The sequence below is a fragment of the Aethalodelphis obliquidens genome, unplaced genomic scaffold, assembly GCF_003676395.1.
Source record: "Aethalodelphis obliquidens isolate GAN/ISIS:26980383/991018 unplaced genomic scaffold, ASM367639v1 scaffold4, whole genome shotgun sequence".
In the NCBI taxonomy this organism is placed as follows: domain Eukaryota; kingdom Metazoa; phylum Chordata; class Mammalia; order Artiodactyla; family Delphinidae; genus Aethalodelphis; species Aethalodelphis obliquidens.
The window spans coordinates 64121064-64146281 of record NW_020837948.1 but is presented as its reverse complement, the minus strand read 5'-3'; the positions used below and the strand labels follow the sequence as shown (position 1 = coordinate 64146281).

Here is a 25218-nt window from a genome sequence, read left to right as displayed (position 1 = left end):
AAAGATGTTAAGAGAGTAAAGCCTAAGAGTTCTCTTCACAAGAAAAAATTTTTTTTTATTTCTTTAATTTTGTATCTATGTGAGATGATGGATGTTCACATGTTCACTTAGCTTATTATGATAATCACTTCATGATGTGTGTAAGTCAAATCTTTATGCTGTACACATTAAGCTTACACAGTGCTGTGTGTCAGTTATATCTCAATAAAACCGGAAGAAAAAAAGTATTTTGAGGAACCTCACCATCCTGTGTATTGTGTCTCTAAGACAAAAGAAATAAGGATGGAAAGAGACAATAGTAGTTGAGTAGAAAATTGAAGTTGCAAAATTCTGTGGCATAATGATAGTGTTTTTTGATTGTTCGGTTTTGCTTTGCTATTTTGTTCTATTTTTCTTGACAGAAACAAGAAGCATTTTCCATTTAAAAGTGCTCTGTTGGCAGTATGATTTCTAGGTCCCCATAGAGGAAGAATGAGGTGGACAGAATGGTGGAAGTTTTAGAAGAAAAGCATGTTTCCTCATATGGGGAAAAGGGTAGGAGTAAGAAAAGTATGTTTGTTCTTTTTTCAATGTAAGTTCCTGGTAGATGGAGACCATCAGTCTCCATGGTACTTGTATCCCATCCTGGTGTCCTCTGCATGGGCAGAGAAGCTGTCAGCTTTCTGGCTGGCCCAGCAGAAAGCACTGGGCATTTCCTGGAAGAGATGGCAGACAAGGGTCATCTCTTGTCACCTCTTTAACCTGATTTATTGCTTTTGAATTTTTTAATAAGGACATATTTTAAGGTCTGTCTGGGGACCGAGAGCTCTGATCATTCATGCAGTGAACTTTGAATAAGTTGGTAAGATTGGCTGGGCCCTATTATCATAATGGATGGTGACTATTTGACATTTATAATGGTATGTTCCATTTGCACTAAAATAAATGAATTTGTATTTAAAAATAATTGGCCAGTGTGGGTTCCTATCAAACCTAATATAGAGGCTTTTTGCATTCAAAGTTAAAAACTGAAAAACTGCATGCAGACTTAGTGAAGATTTACTGAATATGTTAACTGGTGGAATCCCATTAAACCTGATTGAACCGATCTGTAGCTGGAGAAAGCACAGGAATCACCTTACTCTCCTGTGCTTACAGTCTAAGTTGTTAAATTTTCTGAATACATGAGGATTTTTATTAATTGCATATTATTTGTCAGGCCTATTGACCTTCCTGCCTACTAACCTGTTCCTAGGTCAGGACGGCGGTTCTCCCTGCCGAGGCAGTATTAATTCCAACTTCTTTTGTTAGAGTACTGATTTGTGCAGCTCTTCCAGTTGGAGAATTAGATCACTGGTATCCTTTGCTGCCCCATGATACATGTGGAAATGAGTCAGTGGAAAATTCACTTACTCATTGTGACCTACTTCTGTCGCTTTCATTGAAAGTGTGCTTATTTGTCAAAAGCGATCTGTCCCCCTTCCAGAAACTCTTGCTCCATTGCCACTTTAACCCCTTAGCCTATAGGTTCTTTTATAATATTTACAGTTACCTAAATCTGTCAATTATTCTGTTGTACATGCGGTTCATTTTCGATTCAGCCCTGGAGGCCAGGGATAGAATCTGACTTTGTATAGCTCTCAGTACATCCTGACCCACGATCTCTGCTTTCTAATGAAGATTCTTGGCTTTTGAGGAGAAACTGTAAAATGGTAACTTTTACTAATTTAAGAAAGGAAGGTTTGTTATGCCAGGGTTTACTGTGATCAAACTCCTCACTCTTCCATTTTCAGCAAAACTTTCCTGTTCTCATTTTTATTAGCTTATTCTTAGAGATTATTCATTTATCCAACAAGGTTTAAAATCAAGTGTGCCCTTCTGCCAGGTGTTGTACTAGGGTCACAAAAAGAATAGGATGCTTGCTCCAGGGAGCTTACAATCCCTAGTAGAAGAGCTACATGGAGTCATTTTAGAGTAACCCAGTTTAAACATCATTTTAACTGTGGGGTAGTGTAGAACATTCCACACCAGCACCAAAATTAGGATTGCTTCTTACCTGACTTTGTTTCTTTCAGCTTTAGTCTTGTCGTTCCCGTCCAGAGGGTTTACTCACTCCACACTCGTATATGTCAGTATGTGAAATGGGTATTTACGATAGAACATCATGCAGATGGTGAGAGAATTTATTGCGAATAATACAATTCTAAACTGCAGAAAAAGAAAGCAATGTAGTATATATTTTATTAAGCACAGATACAGAAACACACATATGTGTAGCAACGACAAACACCATATAGTAGCTCAGATTTATTGCTGTTTTTTTGTTTTGTTTTGTTTTGTTTTGTTTTGTTTTTGAGGTGTGTGGGCCTCTCACTGCTGTGACCTCTCCCTTTGCGGAGCACAGGCTCCGGACACGCAGGCTCAGCGGCCATGGCTCACGGGCCCAGCCGCTCTGCGGCATGTGGGATCCTCCCGGACCAGGGCACGAACCCGTGTCCCCTGCATCGGCAGGCAGACTCTCAACCACTGCACCACGAGGGAAGCCCCTATTGCTGTATTTTTATGTCTAGTATTGCACAGACCTCAAAGTATTAGCAGTGATAGACCATATTTACAATTTAAACAAGATAAATTTCAATTCAGCATTATTTAAGATTATCATTGTATGTCTTAAAATAATACCTAAATATTCTTTGCCCTGGTCTAACCATACTTACAGATTCTCAGATTAGGAATGAACAGTCTTAAAGTTAATGTATAGAGGAAGTAAACGGAAACCAGCATTTGATGAGTAGAATTGCATTTTTGAAACCTATCTCATTCTTGGCAGTTAATTAGTTTTTAATGTGAACTCACCCTTAAAAAAAGAAACTCATGCTGACTTGATAGCACTTTTTAAAAAGTGGCAGCTATTAACATTAAAATAACAAAGTGGAACTTTCTCTCTGCTAACTGTTGGAGTTGTGAGCATTACTTTATTTGGGTCTTAATTTCTTTGTGCTTTTTTCAGATTGTTGCAGATACCTCTCCTTTTTGGGGAGAACACATAGAGAAAAAACTCAGGATCAGACTGAGCTAGTTTGCTGTGATACATTGCAACTTAGATGTGGTGTTATATTCTAGAAAATACTCTGTGCTTTTCCACCAAGAAACAGAAGCTTCTGGTCAAAGTCATAAGTGAAGCAACCAATTCTAAAATAAATGAGCGTTGTTTAAGCCAAGTTGTAATGCCGCAGCAAAGATGCGTGGCGCCCTGTGAATTTTGTCATGTTAGAATGATCTAGATTTTACTATATGATGAACTGATTAGCTTTGACTCTACTGTGGGAAGGCAGTACGCCTGCTTTTGTTTTTCCTTACAGTTGTCACCTTTATCTTTGCTTTTGCAGCCATTTTCTGTGATAAGCAAAATAAGTTTGTTTCAAAGGAAAGTATCAGTTTATTGTCAAATAATATGACATTGTGAATCCTCATCTACATATATATTCATCTGGAGATGCATATAAACAATGAAGTCTAAGAAGAGGTTTTTACACTATATTGCCATTCATTATAGGTGTACCCTGTTTATTTGGTTCTCAATCGAAGAGGCCCTTCACGGTAGTTTACTCTTCACACCAGACCGCATTTCCAACCAGAGATGAGAGCATAAGCCTCAGTTGGCCAGTGACTTAAGTATACAGTGCCTTATCTGGCTTCCTGTAATCTCTTCATTTAAAACCACTTACCTAAAAGGCGCATATCTTTTGTTGTGGTGTCATCGGAAGCCACACCTGAGAATTTAGAATTGTTCCTTTGAGCTTATTCAGATGTTTTCTGCTAAGCTGCTTTATGTAAGATGTTGAAAGGCAACATATCCTTTCTGGGCCCTGAACTCCTAACCTGACTGAAATGCTCCCTGTCACCGCAGAAGTATGGCGTTTCTGCAACCTTTGGAGAAGGCTCAGGAGGGAAATGGATGGAGTCCATGCCCAGTGATACTTGTGGGCATTTGGGTGGAGCTGGAGGGTTACGTAACAGTGATGGCAAAACCACAGGTCCCTCTGTTCTCCCCGTGGTGCTGGATTCCGAATTTACATTTTTTTCCTCATCGGTTCTGTGGCCACAAGTTCTGTAGTGAGAACTAGGTGACCTTTCTAAAATCTCAGGCTATGTAATAACAGATGATTCGTTCCATATCACTAACCCCAATACTGGGAGCTTTATGCCTTCTTAACATGTGACAGTATGATTCTAGTTAGTTTTGCGTTGCACCTTCAACTTGGCAGATTTTCTGCAAATTGAATATGGGACACTTAATATTCCAATGCAATGTGGTAACCACCATCGGAATACAAATTCAGTAATTAAAGCTCTAAGAGGAGTGAATATGTTTAACGATAAATGCTGGGAAAAGACGATGTCTATAGAGTTCTTTGTTGTTTTAGAGTAGCTGATTATGTCTGCCACTACAGAAATTGTGTGCTCTGTGTGGATATTCTAAAAGGATAATCTTCATTTATGAGTGTGTTCCTCTAACTCCAGGGGTTGAATTTATAAACAAAAGAAAGGTTCCTCTGAAGGACTGCTAGTTTAGAGGGAACCATTGAGATGACCTGCATTCACTTTCAAACCTCTGCAACTCTAGGGTTCTACGTAGGGCTTTTATTGGCATTTTAAGTTAAGGAGACCTTACTCCTGTGGGCTTTGCTATTTGTCGAGCTGACCAAGGCTGCCAGAGTCTAGCTGTGTCTTCCCCACATCATTAATAACTATTAGAATTGGGCCTGGCCCGGCTTTGATTAGCACCTCTGTGACTCTACAGCCAGCAGCCACTGGACTGTAATTAAAGGGGCGCAAACAATTCCTGTCATCAGCAAACTGTATGGTCAACATTCCATGCTTTGTTTCTGTTTTCATGTTTTAAATCAGGTTCTGAAGAGGGCTGAGCTTTTGCTAAAATAATAAAATGGCATTTATTGATGGTTTCCTGAGAGAGACAGTTAGCTGATACTTTGGGTTGCTGTGGCTTAGGACTGGCTGCTACATCCCAGCCAAAGGGGGTCTGGTGCATTGTTTTTTCTACTCTGTTTTTTGTTTTTAATCACTTTATTGAGGTAGAGTTGACATACAATAGGCTGTACATATTCGATGTATACAACTTGGTGAGTTTGGAGCTAAGTATACACGGATGAAACCGTCACCACAGTCAATGCCACCACATTGCTTGATGTGGCCTTTCTGATATGGTCAAGTGACGTGGAAACCAGCAATGGCTTCCTACTCATCTGCGTTACTTCTAGTAGAAGCCCACGTGAAATGAGGAGGCCTATTCTGAGCTGGGATGTGGGTACTCGGGATGCCTATACTGTAGTGGGTAAGAACATCTCTAACTGGCACTGGCAAAGCAAGCATGGCTCCTGTTCTTAACTCTATCACCATGTACCTCTTGGAGCCCTGCCTTGGAAAGGAATGGACACAGGTCCTAGCCATTCACACCTGTGAATGTGCCTTCACCCATTCCCCACCTGGTCTCAGGGAAACTCACCCCCGTCTTCTAGGTTCAGGCAGCTCCTTTCTGCCCATTTCCTGTAGCAGCATCACTCACAGCCTCTGTGTTCTTAGCGGGAAGGGCCTGGGTGAGACTTACCTTCTGGCTCTTCCTAATTTCTGCTTCCATTCCTGAAACCAAAACCTGTCAAAGACCTTCTGAGGCCCAGGAGCCCAGACTCTGAACACAAAGACTTCTTGGAATGGGGGAAGGAAACATACCTTTCATTCTCCTCTAGTAGAAAGAATACTGCACATTAATATCTCAGTAAATTATCCTGTCATGTGGTACTTTGTCATCACTCTCTACCTCTCTCCATTCCTCCTGGGAATCGTGGTGAGCAGTGTTTTTATATTTTATTTTATTTTATTTTATTTTACTTTATTTCATTTTACTTACTTACCATGCTGCGCAGCTTGTGGGATCTTAGTTCCCTGACCAGGGATCGAACCTGGGCCGGGACCCCTGCAGTGGAAGTGCGGCATCCTAACCACTGGACCATCAGGAAATTCCCAGCAGTATTTTTATTTTTATTTAATTTAATTAATTAATTTATTTATTTAATTTTATTTATTTATTTATTTTTGGCTGCCAATGGGTCTTCATTGCTGCGCGCGGGCTTTCTCTAGTTGCTGCGAGCAGGGGCTACTCTTTATTGCGGTGCTCAGGCTTCTCATTGTGGTGGCTTCTCTTGTTGTGGAGCACGGACTCTAGACGCGTGGGCTTCATTAGTTGCAGCACGCGGGCTCAGTAGTTGTGGCTCACGGACTCTAGAGCGCGGGCTCAGTAGTTGTGGTGCACGGACTTAGTTGCTCCGCGGCATGTGGGATCTTTCCGGACCAGGGCTCGAACCCGTGTCCCCTGCATTGGCAGGCGGATTCTTAACCACTGTGCCACCAGGGAAGCCCCCCAGCAGTATTTTTAGAAGGCTTCTGTTTTTCTTTATAACACACACACCTTATTCCAGATTAAGAGGTTGCAAGATTCATAGTTAATTTTTTTTGTAAACTAAAGGACAAGCATACACACATTTTCCCATATTCCGGCCACTGAGAAGTAATCGTTGTTATTGTTTATGTACATTTCCTTCCAGTCCAGTTTCTTTGCATTCTGTGTATTTTCAAGCATGTTTGATATCAAGCTTTGGACTCTATGCTTTTCACCATTGTAAGTAAGCATTTTGGGAAAAATATCCCATCTTGTGATTGTAGCGTAGCTTATGTAACTACTTCATTCAGGGATTTTAGGAGAGCAAGACTGATCATTTATTTGTTCTACATCATCCTTTGTTCTCTGCCGTCTCAGATAAAGGTAAAAAAAAAGGGATGTGTGTACGGGGCGGGGGAGGGGTGGCGGTCCATTGGCTTGATTAGAAACAAAAAAGCTTCCACTGAGAGGAGGCAGTTAATTTTAGGTGGTGGTTAGTGATCTTAAGACAAGACAGAAGTGGGTGGGCGAGCGGAGAGCCTTTGTTGCAGGTTCAAGCTCTGCGGTTCTCAGGCAAAAAGACAGTTTTCTGTCAGCCTCAGTCCTTGGGCCTCTTTGGGCCACCTTTTTCTTCCCTCAGTTCTGGACTTTTTGTCGTTCGATGTCAGGCTAGCGTGACCCAGGCAGAAGTAGGTCCTTATTGTGGGATAGATCTTTTAAAATACATATTTCATTGAGTACATAAAAAGCATTTGGAGGACAGAATGACCCAAAAATGAACTGTCCTAAGAAAAGCGGCCAACCCTATTTCTATTCCTGAGTCTTATCAATTTTTAAAAAACATTTTTAAAAGAGTAGGGAAGTAGTTCTCTTCATCTCCATACAAATTGATTAACTCTTTCACGTAGTTGAGTTAGAGGTTAATCTTGTTGAGGTAAAAATCATGTTACAGGAAGAGGGGAAAAAACGAATCAAAGTTCTGATTCTTCCTTCTTTCTGAAAGGAAGTTTTAACAGTTGAAAAATGACTAATCTCTGAAGCAAGGCTGTGATGATGAGGGCCAGGAAGATTTGGGAGATAGAGTCATTTATAAGTAATATACCATTAATTCTTCCTAACTTTGGGGCCAGACTCATTACCAGTATTTTTTTTTCCATCTAGGACACAAATATTAATTATTGGTTCTGCTGGTATTTACTGTAATAAAATAATCAAAATTTTTTTAATAAATGAATTATATGTTTTAGTTTAACAATGTATTATGGACACATTACATAATCTTCCTGGGACCTCCCCTACCCAGTTATTTCCTATTTCCTATTTCTCAAGGATAAAAATATTCCCACATTAATAATCTTTACTCTCTATAGTACTTACTTGAGAAAAATGCCTTCACCTGCCTAAGATAGGAACAATTTGCCTACCTGGATATTGAAAGCTTTGACAGTTGCATTTCTAATTTAGGGGATTATATGTTTATTTCATTTTGGTCTTCACTCTTTTTTATTTTTTTAACCATGACTGCCTAGTTTCTGTCAAACCTCGGGTAGGCCTTTTTTTCCTCTCTCAAATATACAGTGTCACCTAACTAAACAATGGAGCTATTTAAAAACTTAGTGAAATGTCTCCCTCCCCAGATTTCCTGATTGCAAACTCATAAGCACATCTTCTTTGGGGTCCTGGTAACTGTCCTCCCTCTGCCTGGGGCAGAGACACTCTTTAAAAACTGCTGGGGGGTTTTGGTGGGGTAGTCAAGCTGCACAACAGAAAAACAAGTTGAGTTAAAACAAGAAAACCAAGTTCATGATGGTATTGTTGGAGGAGGGGAAGGAGGTGACTCTGTCTCGTGAAATGGTTGATCACCAGGTACTAGTCCCCAGTTTGTAGAAAGATGATGCGACCTATTGCTTACCACTCATCGGCTGTCTTATACATTATTTTAGAATATTTATGCTTTCAGATGCAAAATGCGTAACTAAAATGTTTGTGTGATTTTTTTTTTTAAGTAAAATGAAAAACAATTTTCGTCATTTGAAGAACACAGCATCACAGTTTTGATGTACCGTCCTTGAGGCAGATTGGCTAATAGCACAAAGTGTTTTTGCTTTTTACCATATAACTGTGTGAGTTCAGAAACTTTGCGGCCTCCTGTACTGAATAGTCAGTGTAGCTAATATCCGAAGACCCAGGCAGAAAGCACTCTTCGTTATATAAGCAAACCCTACAATTTTATGATTATACTGTGAATGAAAATACTATGTGAGCGCCAAGCCAAAGGAATGACTCACTTGGAAGCTACTGACGGATTTTATTTTCATGATGGTTTAGCTGCATTGTTGTTTTCATATGTATTTTGCTCTTTCCGTAGGATTTAGGGTCTGTTTAGAAAAAAGAAAAGCAAAAGTTGCCAGTGGACGAGTTCACACTCATTTCTCTCATAGTGTCGTTTGATTTGTTTTCAGCAAGTTAAGTGTCTTAATTCTAGTCATGATGTGCAGTTTAATTTCATGGGGCGAGTTACTCTGGATCCTTTTCAATATAGAAGTTTTACACGGTAGGGTGCCATCGTTCTATACCTTTGAATTTCTACTGAGAAATGTTTTCGTGTGAAGGTCAGGGATTCCATAACTTTAAGAAACAGGAATCCAGGACCACAATGAAGAGGAGCTGTCTGAGTAGCTGCGGGGAATGCAGTATGAGTTGAGGTGGGATGCCTGATGAATATGGTGAAGGGGCCGAGTGCCTGTGTTGTTCTGGGGCTCAGGGTACTTACTCATTAAGGGCCGGATTCCAGGCTAGGACGAATGAGGTCACCTCTTTGAACACAGGGCTGGCCCTGTGAGAAATAGGTGGCCATGCCCATAAGAGGCAGGCTGGTGATTTGAAGGTGAGTGAAGCCAGCAGTAAACTTTTCCTTAGGAACTGACGCTTTCCTGGCACTCTGCCTTGCCTGAACTCCTGCCATAGTTCTAATGTAATTCACACAATTCAGTGAAACCTCTTTCCACAGACACATTCCCATACATGCTCTCTTAGAGTCTGGGAGGTCTTTGGGAGGCAAGAATGCGGGAAGATGCAGTTAGGAGTTTGGGATTAACAGATACACAGTACTATATATAAAATAGATGCACAACGAGGACCTATTGTATAGCACAGGGAACTATAGTCAATATCTTAATAACCTATAAGGGAAAAGAATCTGAAAAAGAATATATATATATATATATATATATATATATATATATGAATCACTTTGCTGTACACCTGAAACTAACAGAGCATTGTAAATCAACTATACTTCAATTTAAAAAAAAAAAAGGGGGGAGATACCAGACTAAAAGATTGACATCCTGAAAGAATAAGTACAAGAGAAGAATCTTGGGGTCACAAGTTTATAGAAGTTGTAAATACATAGGTTTTATAATGTCGAGTGTGTTGTATTTTGAGATATATCATTTGTAAATACTTCTTTTATAAAAAAGCTTGTCTCAATACGGTCAATATATAGGTTTTAGATTTTCTGCTGGCCAAATTCACTTCCTAATGCATATTACAGTGTCCTCCTTTTCTCTGAAACCAGTAGAACATACAAAGAGGCTTCACACCACATATCTGATTTCTGTGTTCTCTAAGTCAGATATCTAGATATCAAAAAGCAAAAAAAAAAAAAAAAAAGCCATGTTAAGGGGGATATGATCCAGAGATTTGGATTTATTTTAAAATCTTATTAAGAAACAGTGGACTAAAAGAATCTGAATGACACATGCTTAAACATAAGTCTCTTTCCTACTTGTGTCTGACTAGACCAGCTGGTTGGGGCAGCTGGATAAGGAGGAAGAGCCTGCTTGAAATGGATGATCCAAGTGCTGGGTCATCTGCCTTTGGGTCCTCAAGAATACGCTGTGGAGGAAGGAATGTCCAGATCGTGACATCTCACCTGTCTGTCTGTAAGCCTGATAAATGTGTGTACAAGTATATCACAGGATGGAATACATGGCCCACTTGGTGACACTGTGGTGTCTGTCTACCTGGGTCAGGCTTGCTGCTTCTAGAAAAACCTCACAATCTGAGTGTGAAGCTTGTTAACTTGACCTCCCTCCTGTATCTGACTGCCAGGCTACAGACACAGAAATCCAGTTCGGGTGGTATCTGAAGAGCAGCCCCTTCTCTTAGGCATGGGTCTGTAGTTAGCAAGCTCACTGATTTACGTACAGGGCCAGAATGCTGAGACATTAATTTACAGGGAGGAAAAATAATCAGTATGGGGCTTAGGCTCTTCAAAGTTCTTATTCTCTGCCTTATAGACATGTTAACAGAATGGTTAGAAGCACGAGCTCTGAAGGCATGCTGCCTGGGTTTGAATTCCAGTTCTACCACTTACTAGCTGTGCGATCTTAGGTTTCTGAATTTCTCAGGTCTTCAGTTTTCACATCTCTAAGATGTGGATAGAAATAAGTCTTACCTTGGGATTCTCATGCAAATTAAACCCTTGCTTGGCGTGTACTAGAAAACAGTCAACGTTGGCAGTTGTCATTATTGTTGTTCTTGTTATTCACATTTGGGCAGACCTCTCCATGAAGTAGTCAGAAGGTGGCTTAGGGAATATGGTAGCAGAGCAAGACTTGTTAGATGGCTTAAATGATCCACAGCATTGGGCAAAGGTGGACAGGTGCACGTGGTTTTGACAGTTGATCTGAAACTTTGATGTCTGTGTTGGGTGCAATCCCTTGCATGTCCTTCTCCTTGAGGATGCCAATTTGAAGCCCTTGGATGAACACTTGAACTTGTGGTTCTGCAGCATTTGTTTTTCTGTGTTTCTGAAGCCAACCAGTTGCCCTTCTCATTGTTACATTCCTTCTATAACTGTGTTAATATTTACATTTACTGTCAAGTCTGCTGCCTTAGAACCAGCCTCTTTAGCTCTTGCATAATTCATTGTATTGATTTTTGAAGTTAATTCTATGGGCAATCTCGTGCTTCTTGTTCCAGGATCCTTGAGGGAAAGCCTTAGTGTAACATTCTAAATAGGAAAACATATGTGCATGAAAGAATGTATGCAAGAAAGAAAGACCAAAATGTTTTCTTCTGACAGCTAATATTTATGAAGCACTTACCGTGCCAAGCACTGTGATAATTTCTTCCCATGCATTATCTCATTTCATCTGTACTTCGCCCTCCAAGGTAGTTCATATTCTTATTCCTATTCTACAGATCAGTAAATTGAGGCTTAAGGGGGGTTGGAATTTGAAGCCAGGTGTACCAATGGCAAGTCCTTGTATTTTGTAACTGTACTCTCCTAAGAAATAACCAGTCAGTGAAATCTAGAACAGAACTAGCTTTTCCCTCGTGGAATGTATAATACATTCACATAAGATGTAGTTAAATGTATTTCTGTGTCTAATGCAGATATTTCTAACTTCGAATGTGCCCTTGTTGTGGGAGCCCACATGACCTCCCTTCCTAAGCCCTATTTGCCACTAGCTGGTGGTGCTGCCTTGGCAGTCATTACTTCATCTTTCCGAGCTAAAATTCTGTGGCTCAGCCCACAAATGGCGAGAGCAAGGAGCATTCATTGCCCAGACTGAATACTGAGCAATTTAAAGACCAGCATCTTCTGGTATCACCCCAGTCCTCCTGTCTTCAGAAACAGAATTGGTTCCTTGTGGCCAATTTCATCGTTGCAAAATGAGAGACTGACTAAGAAAACATCAGTGGATGCAAATGAGGAAGAGAAAAGACATCTGTCAGTTAATTAAGGGAAAACAGTCCTTCGACGTCTTGTTGCTTCTGTGCTTTTCACCCAGGTGGGCCATTCTTCCCTCCTTAGAGGTCTGCTTCCCTTTCACGTTGGACACAAATAGTAGGGGACTAAGTGCTTAAGTATGGGAGGAACACACAGCTCATTTTAATATCCATTTGGCAGTTTTCCTGTTATTTCTCCATTTAGGAAACATTTTCTTCTACTTGTGCCCATTATCCCGGCTTTGACATTCCTGTCATTAGCAGAATGTCATTTTGCAAGATTCTGAGGTGGGCGCAGCTAGCAACAAAACATACCAGAAAGAGGATGGCTTTTTGCCACATGACTTTTCCTCACAGAAAAGCACGAAGTGGAGTTCGGTTGTGGGTTTTCCACATGTGTCTGTTTGTCTTCTGACTGTGGAGGCCCGGGAATCAGAGACAGTTCACTTGTGGGCAAAGCATTATGCCAAATTGCTGTGAATGCAAAATGCTTTCGAGTTGGGAGGCCGTTAAATAGTCATGCTGTTCATTCCGGGCTTGACATAACTTTCTGTTGCGTGTCATAAAAGGAGATCCGGTGATTACGGAAGTCAACTCCCCCTCCCTTTTTGTGGGTCAGACTGGAGCGGCCCCAGAATCCTCCGAACCAGAAAGAGGGAGCAGAGCTTTTGATCCGTATGGGTCGTGTTTAGCTTTATAGGTAAATTACCCTACTAGAGTAAAACATATCCCCCAAATTAAATGTTTCTAGGTGTCGCAAGTTAAACTGAGATTTAATTTCTGTATGGAGAAGCCCAGAGTGGGTAAAACAATATTATATCAGTTCAGCTGTTACATATATATGTTCAAATAAGATTTGAATATAAGAAAATCTTCCAATCCAGCTTTATAAAGCTGATGACCATTCCTTTACAGCAATAAAGCAGGAGGTACTAGGTACAGGGGAAAGAAGTCAATTGTACAATTTTATTATAGTATTTCTAGAAAGGTGGAGTGGAACGTTAGATTTAAGCTGTTATGTTTGCTCTGGTTTGGAGCTGCCCCCACTATCTTAGTTTTTTTGGAAAGATTTCTTTGCACTGGCCAACTGAGAAAAATCCACGCTATTAAATTAAATTCATTAAAGGTAATTTTTGTAGTTGAACTTTGAACTTGGTTTTCTACTACTCAAGAAAGAAAATGTATCAAGTTGTGACTTTTCTCCATATTGAGTATGAAACATGGAAGTTTTAAAAATAAATGTCACACACAGCCCCCAACCCCCAAAACACAAACACACTTGTAAAGTAGAGGTTTAGAAGAACATTAGTTTGTATTTTGTTTATTTTTCCTTAACTCGCAAACACGTCTGTAGACTTACCTTTGGTCACCGTCCACAGCTGCCCTGAGAACAACCAAAGGCTTGTGTGTCAGTCTCATAGGTGTTTGTTTAAAAAACCCTTTAGCCAGTTATAAAATTGGGGCCACCACCTTGGTCCCTCCCTCAGCTGACTCAATGCCACTTTGATAGCTCAGCCAGAGGTCAGCCCAGCCAGGTGATAGCAGCTCTTTAGCCTTGCGGGACAGATTAGACCATATTTTTACTCCACGCAATGTTTGGCCAAATCAGCCTTTAAAGCAGTTTGCCAAGATACAGTACATGCCCTTCAACTCTTGGATCAGAGTTAATGACCTTACCTTTGCAGCACTGCACACCCTCATCTCAAGTACAAACAATCTTTATTACGTGTCTTTGGTGTGAGGTTTGAGCTATTATGCTCTGCGTGACTAGTCAGAAGACCAGAATTCATCTCATCATTGACTGTTCCAGCCCTTAAGTGTCTTCATTCAAATAGGTGACCTGCCCTGATGTCTTAGGAATCTTGGGGGACGTTCAGGCTAGGTATGTCCCATAATGCATGTTGCAGATAAATTGCACTAAAAAAAATTAACAGGTATTGAGAGCCTTCTCACTTTAATTGCTTTTTACTTCTAACATTTTCAGCAGTTGGACTTAACTTTGCTGCTATAAATCCCATATTATTACCAGCTCCTGCTTGACTTTGACCGTTGTGATATGCCCCTCTTTTCATTCCTCTGATTTCCCATTGTAATTTTTATTCAGAATGACGTGTATGTAGGTTTTCTCAGTAAGATGCTTCACATCATATAAACCTGTCAGCTCTTTGTGTTTTCTGTTATACACTGCCTTGATCAAGCTAGTAGAATTAGACTATAATATCGTCTTAGATCAGTTTAGTCTTATAGATTAGACTATGTTTGTCCTCCAAGTTAAATTAGAAACTCCTTAATGGTAGGAACCATATTTAGTTAGTTATTCAAAAATATTTACTGAATCTCTATTCAAGTCATTTTTATTTCCTGTATTTTTCTGGGTATCCAAAGAGATTCACTATGATAGAAGATATAATCTTTGACCTCAAGGATCTTATCCCCTATCCTAGATGGTAAGCTCCAGGTAGAATCCCTGGTTATGTTTACTGAATGAATGAGTGACCACAGAGTAGATGCTCTGCTTGCCAGGGTCACTCTGGTGCAACATGGTGCACGTCAGCCCCCCATCAGTCACATGCTCACATATGACATCAGGGCTCACTGACATCAGTTTCTGTGTCAGGCAGATCACCAAGATTAAGGGGTTATTTAGGGAAGACCTATGAAATGGAGGGACAATTTGTCATACTTAGTGTATACTATAAAATTCCAGTGCTTATCAGTTATGAAAATACGTTTCAAAGCTGATTGGGATTTTATCTCACACTTCAGATAGCAACACATTTTTGTTTGTACAACTCTGCCAGATTCTGCCTTAGAATACAGTTATCTGCGAATCATTCTTAGCTCTTCTTTTATACTTTGAGAGTGTTTTCTTCATTTTCTTATTGCCCATCGTACTTGCCCATAGATGTTTTTTTACATTGAATAGCATCTTGCCAATATCTGTATGTTCAGCCATCTCTCTCTTCCTCTACAAAGACAGAAAATTGGGCTAGACCTCACCAAGGGCTTATCTTAATGGATTAGATAGATTTACAAGAAGTACTGTATACAGTAATATATATATTTTCCTCAGAATTTTTGAAAGCGTGGAGACCTATACCTTCCTCTAGGCATGTAACTAGCCAAATTTTTTTGCTCCTAGGTGAAAGCAGTATGAGCAGTCATTCATTTCCATTATAATTAATGCCTTTCAAAAGGAGTTTTTCTACTAACGGAAAAGTTAAGTTCAAGTATCAAGCCGATAGTATCAATACTCAGCGTTCACAGTAATATACCCTGGATGACGATAAACTAGGTCATTGCGTTGATGCCCATATGCAGAGGGCTGAAGCTCTCTGCTTGGCAGTCACCACAGTTCTAGCTACCTGCTCTTTCTCCAGTGTTTCAGAGGCTGTACAGAAGAGCATGGACTGCTCTCATACCTGCATTGAATCTTGGGAGTGATTTTGGCCTGAGTTTTTAAAATAAAATGCTGTATTTTGAAGTTGAGTCCCAGGAGATGGGGTATACTAGGCATGTCCATCCGCTTAGCTCCCTAACTGGCCTTTCTCCCTCCTCCTTTGATTATTGCAATCTAGCAGCCAGAATGATTCTCTCAAAACAGAACTCAGATGGTGTTTAAAACCTTCCAACAGCTTCCCTTTTCACCCAGAGTAAAACCAGTCTCCGTGCTGTGGCCTGCACCTGCCCCAGAGGTGGCCCCGGGCTCTGTCCGCTGTCGTCTTGCCTGTTCGCCTCTGGCCAGCTCCCCTCCCGCACGCTGGCCTGCCTGCTGGTCCTGGAGCACGCCTGACCAGGGCCTTTGCTCTTCCTGAATGTTCACTCCCTCATCCTCCTGTCTTACTCAGACACCGCACTCCCCTTCCCCCCACACCACGAGGCTTTCCCTAACCATCTGTTTAAGATTGTGATTTCCTACATCCGTGCTCCATATCCTACCCTCTGCATCATTGTTCTCCATCACCATCCCTCGTACTACAAACGTCATCACCATCTCCCATACTATCTTACTAGTTTACTATGTTTATTATCTGCTTCCTTCTCTAGAATACAGGTCTCTAGAGGACAGCAGGGGTATTTGTTTGTTTAGAGTAGTACCTAGCATGTATTAGGAACTCGAAAAGTAATTTGTTGAATGAATCAGTGGAACCTTGGGGGGAGCCCTGATTTCATGGGCCATAGGGAAGACATCGGCAGTGTCATAACTTCACCTAAATAAGAGTATGTCACGGACACGAATATTAATGCTTTGCTTCCTGTTGCCTTCTAAGGGGCACTAAAGCTTATCCAGCCAGCTACCAGCTGTGGCCTCGTTGTGCTCTACAGGAAAAGGGGTAGAGCTGTAGACAAGAGGCCCAGAGGAAGGGTAGATTGATTTACATATGAAAGACAAAAAAGTTATTTCTGGAGAAGACAATAGTATGAAGACAGACATGGAGAGAAGGGCAAGGCAGCATCTGAAGGAATTAAGGATTTGGGGGAGAAGTATCCGAAGAAAATTGTAAGGAAGACTTGCTTTATGTTGCATGATATAATTTTTCTTTCAAATTCAGTCTCGAAGATACTTTTCAAGGCTTTTACAATCAGATTTGCAAATACACAGAGGCCTAGATATTTAATGTTGCACAAAGAAAAGAAATGTCCATGATATACATAATTTTAGTGCATTTAATAATCCTAAAATTTGCTTCAAATGAATAATCTAAAAAAGGCATGAATTAAACCCATATTTATGTTGCCATGGTTAAATCTCAAAAATATAATGTTGAGTGAGAAAAAAAGTAAGTTACAGAATATCTATAATATATAGTGTGTGCTAAAGTGCAATTTATCCAACAAGTCAAAAACATGACTGTCATACAAATATAAAATAAACATGTGTGAGAGATTTTATTTAACTTATTAATGAGGACAACAGTAAGAGATTTTGAAAACCATATACATAAAATATATATATTAAAATATATATAAATGTGTATATTATATACATATAATCAGAAATGATGAAATAAAATTTGCTAATAGATACAAAACCAGTTAATATCTCGTAGGACAATGATATTAAATGTTTGGGGTCATCTCTTTGTGGGTGGTTATTAACTGTATTTGCACAAGACAAAATTCATTTACATTATTATGGACAAGAATCACTTGTATTACTACTAGTTTTCTCTAACTTAACTGCAACTCCTACAGCATTTAAAGTAGCCTAGTCACTAGAAAGACAGTGAACGGTGTACACCCTTACAGAACCAGATAATCCCCGGGAGGTTCACTGCACAAAGCCTTCCCAGCCACTGAAAGGACATACACATACTAAAGATTGGGAATAAACATCAGAAAATGATACCATTGTTCATTTCAGGTGGTGAGAATTGTTTGATTATTTTTCTATATTTTTAAAATTTCATAAACCAAACAAAAATAATTAATGACTCCTCTAATCTGGTCTAACCCCTTCATTGTAAAGATAAGGAAACAGAAGCCTGCCTGTTTTATAACATGTTTTCAGCAATACCACATTAGCTAGACAATTTCTGCCTCCTGTTCATGCCCGGTTTCTTCCACTTCTGTCTTCCTCTTTGTTCAAGGAGTATTCAGTGTTCAGATTCTATTAAGGTATCAGGAAATAGCAGATGTTCACATTCAGTAAATCTATGGTCTATAATTGGCCTCCTGTGCAAATTTATCAAATTTTTCATCAAGATGAATTAATAAATTATAGGCTAGCTTTTCAGAACTCCTGGAGCTCTTCTTAGGCAACTCATTGCCCCTCAATTGTGGTCAGTCATATGTCGTACTAAATGTTGACCTTCCAAGTCGGCTGTGACTGTTAGAAATTACTGCCTGTTTGGGTTTCTCTTTCTCAGCTTGTCCTACCACGATCAGACATGATCAGTATTCATGTCCCCAAATGATTGTAATTTAAAATTAAGCTGCATTTCAGCTACTCAGAACAGTTGCAAAAAGCCACAGCCTGGTGGCCCTCACAGCTTTTACAGACCTGGTAGAGGATAATTAACAGGTTCTTCTGCCAGGAGAGATGTGACAGATCCAGGTGTGAGGCTCTTACAGGTCCCACCACGCCCTTCATACGGAGCTCTGAGCATAAGGACAATCTAGGCAGGAATAGAATATGGGTGGTTTGGGCCAAAAATCCATACACCTCCTTCCCCTCCCCTCCCTCAGCTAGTAGCCCACGTTCCTTTGTCCCTCACTCTGATCAGGCCTGACTTGCACGATGAAATGCGTGATCTGTCTCTCTATCCTCCTGACAAATGGAAAGTGCTATTGGCAATCGTTAGGAGATGGGGAAGCTCCTTGTGAAACTGCTTTGGTGAGCAGTTTGGGAACAGTGAACTCAGGGAGCAGAGTGGCACCCTGTGTGATCCCAGGTCACCTGCCTAAGCCAAAACACCACGCCAACAAATAAACCACTTCCCGGTGGTGGCTTCCTGTCATGCTAAAGCGTCTCCAACAGAGTGCCCATCCAACTGTGACGTTCTTCTCCCAGAGGGCTCTGTCCCCACCTGCCTCGCCTCCCAGCCCGCAGGGGCCAGACAGTCCTTCTGACTCAGAAGTACTGTCATTGCCTTTCACCCTCCCATTCTTCTCAGATCCCAGGTCCATAGTCAGCAGTGCTTATTGTACTCTGTGTGTGTGTGTGTGTGTGTGTGTGTTTTCTGTTGGCAGGTGGATCTTTCTAGGCAGGAACCAAAGGAATGAGGTAACAAGGAAAGCTCACTTAGCACCATCAGCCCCTGTTCTAATCCATCGTTTACCTTTGCCTTTGTCTCAAGTTATATGTGGCTATCTTCTTGGGCTAAATTCAGATTTTGCAAGTAAAGAATCTGTGCCATTGTGTCACCTTGTCAACTGAGAGAACAAACTGAGCATGTCATCATAGGCTGTGTCCCATGTGTTTTTTCAACTGGGTGGCATGAAGAGGAGCAGGTTCTTTGTGGGCAGTGGTGGTTCCTGGGTTCAGCTTTCAGAATCAAGCACGGGCAGGGTGGATGGCTTCCATTTCTTCTTAAAGAGTGAAACAGAAAGATTGCATTTTGGGGATGGATAGCTGGAACTTGAATTCATAACTGTTCTTTAGTTTCACTTTTTTTTACGCGGGCCTCTCACTGTTGTGGCCTCTCTCGTTGCGGAGCACAGGCTCCAGACGCGCAGGCTCAGCGGCCATGGCTCATGGGCCCAGCTGATCCGCAGCATGTGGGATCCTCCCCGGACCGGGGCGCAAACCCGTGTCCCCTGCATCGGCAGGCGGACTCTCAACAGTGCGCCACCAGGGAAGCCCTTGACGTTTCTTTTTGAGTTTTTTTTTTTTAAATCACATCAGTACTTTTCCACCCTTTTTTGTTTTTGGTAGGCTTTAAATAACTGATACAGTTGTGAGAATTTTTTGTTTGTGTTTCTCTTTGTTTTAAATACAAATTATTGGCTACTTAGCTTGTTGTGGTAATGTACTAGTCATTCTATATGTTTCTTAGGAAAATTCAATTAAAATTTTTTTTTGTTTGTTTGGTTTTTTTTTGCGGTACGCTGGCCTCTCACTGCTGCGGCCTCTCCCATTGCGGAGCACAGGCTCCGGAGGCGCAGGCCCAGCGGCCATGGCTCACGGGCCCAGCCGCTCCACAGCATGTGGGATCCTCCCGGACCGGGGCATGAACCCGTGTCCCCTGCATCGGCAGGCAGACTCCCAACCACTGCACCACCAGGGAAGCCCCAATTAAAATGTTTTTTAAAAATATTTTCTAAATTTTAGCTTTGTCAGCGTATTTCACTGATATTCTTATGTAAGATATTCATTAGGTTACTGTTTCTATTGATATATATTTCTTATTTATTTGATTTACATAAATTTTCATAAATGATTTAGATCAAATACTAAATGTAAAAACTAATACAAATAGCCATTTTTGTATAAGTTAACCTGTATTACAATTAACTTGCTCAAATTAGCAAATAACTTTGCTGAGAGTTCCAGGATATAAATCTGTCATTTATAATTTCTCTTACTAACATCAGCAAGTTGATATATTTAATATTCCTATGTTAAAATTAAAGGAGACATTAATTTGAATTAACACTAAATACATTGTACAATATTTTTTAAAAAAACAATCACACGATCTGACTTAATGGTTATGAATTTAATAGGCCAAATTATGGTTCTTGATAGATGAGTTGATAATACACATTCCACCTTCATAATTATCAAGGGTCTATTCTTATTCAACAACTTCTTTAAGGCTGAGTAAACATGATCTTAATTAAACTCACAGATAATGCTAGGGGGTGTTGATTGCTCCAGTAAGGAAAATAAAATGATGCAGCCTGACCTTAAGAAATTATAAATATGGGAATGTTGACAAATGATAATAAGCAGCAAACATCTAAGAGAGAGGATTGGTTCCCAAGTCAATATTGGAGAAAGAAATTTGGTTTGGTTTTGAAATGTGTTGTTTAAATAGTATTTAGAAATGTTCCTTTCAAATTTTTTTTTTTTTTTTGCGGTACGTGAGGCTCTCACTGTTGTGGCCTCTCCCGTTGCGGAGCACAGGCTTCGGACACGCAGGCTCAGTGGCCATGGCCCACGGGCCCAGCCGCTCCACAGCATGTGGGATCTTCCCGGACCGGGGCACAAACCCGTGTCCCCTGCATCGGCAGGCGGACTCCCAACCACTGCACCACCAGGGAAGCCCCCTTTCAAATATTTTATACAAATTCTCAATTATGTCCACTATATGTTATTTAGAAGTTAGGTGAAAATTCCTGTTTCAAGAATGCTGTAACAGGTATATTCTGAATTAAGAAGACATTACAATAAATCTTCAATGGTGGATAAGGGCACCAAGTGTAGGAGGATGGAATCATAGTGCCCTGAACCTTATTATAGGTGAATTCAATGAGGTAACCTGCTGGTTTGTATTATCCTTTTCTAACCACTATACTGATTGTGAAGTACTAGTCTGTACTGAAGAAAAGCAAACGAAAGTAAGATAACATCCACTTCATCATCAACCAGTTTTGCATTTGTGTTATTCTTTGAGGCTTGTGAAAGTTACTTTGGAATCAAATTAGCTATTTTTTAACTTTCTAGTAGCAGAAACAGGAAAAAATAGTTACCCTGTGCTCATATGTAGCGATTTATTTCTACTCACTGGGTACCAGGATAAAAAACAGTAGGTAGTGTGCCTGTGAGAAAAGGCCTTCATTATTTTAATACAAACTGGAATCTGTTTCTATGATTCCAAAATATTTACCTTAATACTGAATGCAGTATGAAGATGAAAAATGAATGAGTAGTGAAATGCATTTATCTTAGGCATTGGCTGTTCTATTGACAAAAGGCACAACTATGAAATTTGTCTAAATAATTAGATTTTTAATTAGTGCATCACTGTAAGATTAATGTCATTGTTCTTCATTGCATGTAATTTTGTATTAGAAATTTCATGTCAGCAGAGATGCTACCTGTGGTTTGCTGATTTGAATCCTTAGTTTATCACTTGTGTGTATATATCACATATTTGCAGTGAGGAGCCAAAAGAAAGGCATTGGATGATAACTTTGTGGTGAGGAATATTGATGGTGTTATATATGATATGAATACATTATATTTTCTTCAAATATTAGTGAGTGCATATTGACTTGCAAAAATTTTAGAAATAACATGTGCGGATAGATTGTTCAACCTAAGCTATGTCTACTTTGAACATACTTGAACGTTATCATTATTATTGCTTTTAAAACTGGTTTTCCTTTCCTTTGGACAGTTGCCGAACCAGCAACCGGAAAAGCTTGATAGGTAATGGGCAGCCCCCAGCACTGCCTCGGCCTCACTCACCTCTCTCTGCTCATGCAGGTAATGAAATACCTTTTCTTGAGTTCTGTTTTACTTTGTCTTGCTAGTTTTTAAAATACAGGCATTTGGAAATTTAGATGCGTCTCCCCACCTTGTTATCTTGGTTTCCCTGTAGCTTTGTCACTAAGTTGTTCTTTCTCATCAGTCAGCCCAAACCTTAGCCTCTCTTTGAGCTCTTGGATCTGAAAGGGAGAAATCCTTTTTATATGGGGTCCTATCCCAGTTATTTTTTTTTCTCCACATCTGAATTTGTGGATGATGCAAGTCACGCTCCCATGTTAGGATTTCCTTTGGGAAACGTGGCCATGACAGTTCACGTGAAGAGGATTAGTGTCAAGAACTATAAGGGAGGAAAAATATCTTTTCCCTCTCCCCTTCTAACTTCTCCACTGGGGACCCAGTAACCAGAGACAGATTAACAAAGGAAAAGCATACACATTTATTTAACATACGTTTTACGGGACATGGGAGCATTCATGAGGAAATGAAAACCCAAAGGAACAGTTAAATTGGGATTGTTTTTACAGTAGTTTGGTGAAGAGAAGGGAGTTGTGCAAAGACGTATAGGACAAAGGTGAGCTAATTGTAGTAAACCGGGGGAAAGTTAGCAAGGACTGTTTGTTCAGATTCTTCTGTGTCCCTTTTCTTCAGAGATAAGAAGGCTCCTTTCCTCCAGGTGTAGGGAGGGTGGCTCTCACAAGAAGGTTTTATGACCTGCGTACGTGGCAGGTCAGAAAGCCCTTCCTGCACATGCTGTTTCTCAAATCCCTTCACCTTAAAATAGTCAATGTGCCAGTGCGCCATATTTTGGGGTCTCATGTCCTAAAGTGCATCAAAACTATTCAGCATTTTTCTCCCTAAAGTTGAACTTATCTATTGTATATATTAGCTAGCACGAACAATGCTGCTCTGAGCAGTCTAGAACATGTCTCCTCTTGTAATGTGGGCAAGAGTTTATCTAAAGTTTTACCTGACAGTGGTGTATGTATAACTTATCTTTACATCCAGAACCATTGTAGGGACAAAGAAGATTCAAGAGGTGAGACCCTTGACCTCAAGAACTACTTAGAAGGATGGTAGAACCATATTACAAAAACTGTGCAATGAAGACTGCTTTGTGTGGTTTTTGTTTGTTTGAATTCTATCTAAGATGGTGCAAAGAAGAGAAGGGTTAGTTCCAATCAGGAAAGTTTGGGAGATGTTGAAGGAGCCACTTGCTCATGATGTTGAAAGATGAACAAGACTTTGGCAGGGGTGAGAGATGGGGGAATTTCTAGTGTGTGGCTAGAGTGTGGGATGTACATGCTTGATTGTACAAGAATGTAAAGGTGAAAAGAGAGATGAAAGTCAGAAAGTAAAATGAATTTTGACTTTGAGTGCCTTTCACAGATTTTGAGGAGGATCTGTAGGAAGATGTGTTCGAGATATGGAAGATGATGGGGTGAAAGGATGAGTGTTTAAGCCCTACCTCTGTTACACTCTTGCAGAAACTGTCACACGATAGACTTTCAGGTGGTGTTGACTTATAAACTAGGCTATGACTGGCCCCCGGAAAGCAGTCCTTTTGCTTAGGGGGGGCTCCCCAGCTGAGAGTGGAAGTTATCTAAACATGTTTGGGGACAAGCCGGGACAGAGAGAGAGAGAGACGTAGTTGCCCCTTTGGAATAAATTTTATTTTCCTCATAGTAATAAATAAAAGATGGTAAAGTTAAAAAGGCAAAGGACAAATTCATAAAATTATGATGCTGTATGTAGTAAGACCACTAAAGTCCAGAAATGCCACTCTGAGGGAAAACTTTAGAGAAACGCCTACACATATATGCAAGAAGGTGTGCTCTAGACTGCTCATAGTGGCATCATTTGTAATAGCTAAACGTTTGAAGCAGTGTGGCCCAAATGTCTATCAGTTGGAAAGTAGATAAATGAATCGTGGCATAGTTATCTACGGAACACCGTGTGCCTAGAAAACAAATGAACTAGCGTTCAAAGATAGTGTTGGGCAACAAAAGCAAGTTGCAAAAGAATCTTACTTAAACCATACATATAAGGTTAATGTGATGCTACGTGCAATGTTTTGTTTAGGAATACACACACATATAAATATGTATCTGTACATTTATAGTAAGAGTCTGAAGGAAAATATGGTCATTTTAAAGACCCATTTTGTGTTAGTAGTTACGTCTGAGAAGGTGTCAGGGGGTATAATTGTGGAGAGGGGTAAGCAGTTGGCAATGTTATATTTCCAAAGCTGAATGGTGAATACACAACTGTTTATATTATTACCTTTATACTTTGGAGATATTTATTATATCATTGTCATAATAGTGAAAGCTGACTGTAGGGTCAAGCAAGGCCAAATACTTTACTCAGCGGCTGGAATTATATCTTTGTCTTATCTTTTCATTCCTCTGTCAGAGTGCCCAGCAGTATATACAAGGTGCTAAGTATATGATAAATTTTATTTCTTACGTATAATTCAGTTGTGATTTAAAAAAGTTAATCCTACTCCTCTTTGTAGTGTTCTGTGGTAATTGCATCATACTTGATGTGCCTGTCGATTAGTCTTTTACTCCCATTATTTTCTTCAGTTCTAATATTGAGATTAAAGAAAGTGTAGTTAAGACTTTAATGATCCTTTTAATTATTATTTGTTTCTCTATGGAGAATTCTTTTTCCCTCAAAACATAATTTTGTATTTAATCGGAGGAATGGGCAAAGAGAAGCCTGTCTTTCAGGTTCCGAGAGCATTTTCCCTTATGTTATATGGAGGAACATAACAGGTTGTTATTCACTCATAAGCTGTAGAAAAGTCTGTCGACTTTTTGTGAGAAATGGCATTTATCACAGTCTGGTAGGTTCCTATTTCTATATACAAGAAGAATAAAATGTAAATTAAATAAAGGACCTGTCCTCACATCTTGATAATGCGAAATGCTTTCTCACTCACTGCGTCTCTTACCTCTTCCTATTGCTACATTTTCTACTGCGTATGGTACACAGAGGCCAGGGGGACAGTTCCTTGATGTCCCCATGAAAAACAAGAGAAAGAATAAGTGCCGTCTCTCAGTGCTTAGTCACCCAGGAGATACACTTTCTATTTTTCTTAGGTAGGGATTATGTGAGTCAGGACATGCATTACTGACATGAATTTATACCCATTGAA

At 40.1% G+C, this 25218-nt stretch overlaps 1 protein-coding gene and 1 non-coding gene across 3 annotated transcripts in view; one reads left to right on the top strand and one right to left on the bottom strand.

Moving 5' to 3' along the window:
* The window catches only part of MAST4 (microtubule associated serine/threonine kinase family member 4), a 161474-nt gene that overhangs the window by 24760 nt on the left and 111496 nt on the right, over positions 1-25218 (top strand). For both annotated transcript variants that reach the window (XM_027100962.1, XM_027100963.1), the window contains exon 2: positions 21967-22055. In XM_027100962.1, the coding sequence (XP_026956763.1) occupies positions 21967-22055 (89 nt within the window). The remainder of the gene's footprint in view (positions 1-21966; positions 22056-25218) is intronic.
* Positions 5940-6017, bottom strand: TRNAG-UCC (transfer RNA glycine (anticodon UCC)). Its single transcript has one exon. It is a non-coding gene; the product is annotated as a tRNA-Gly (tRNA).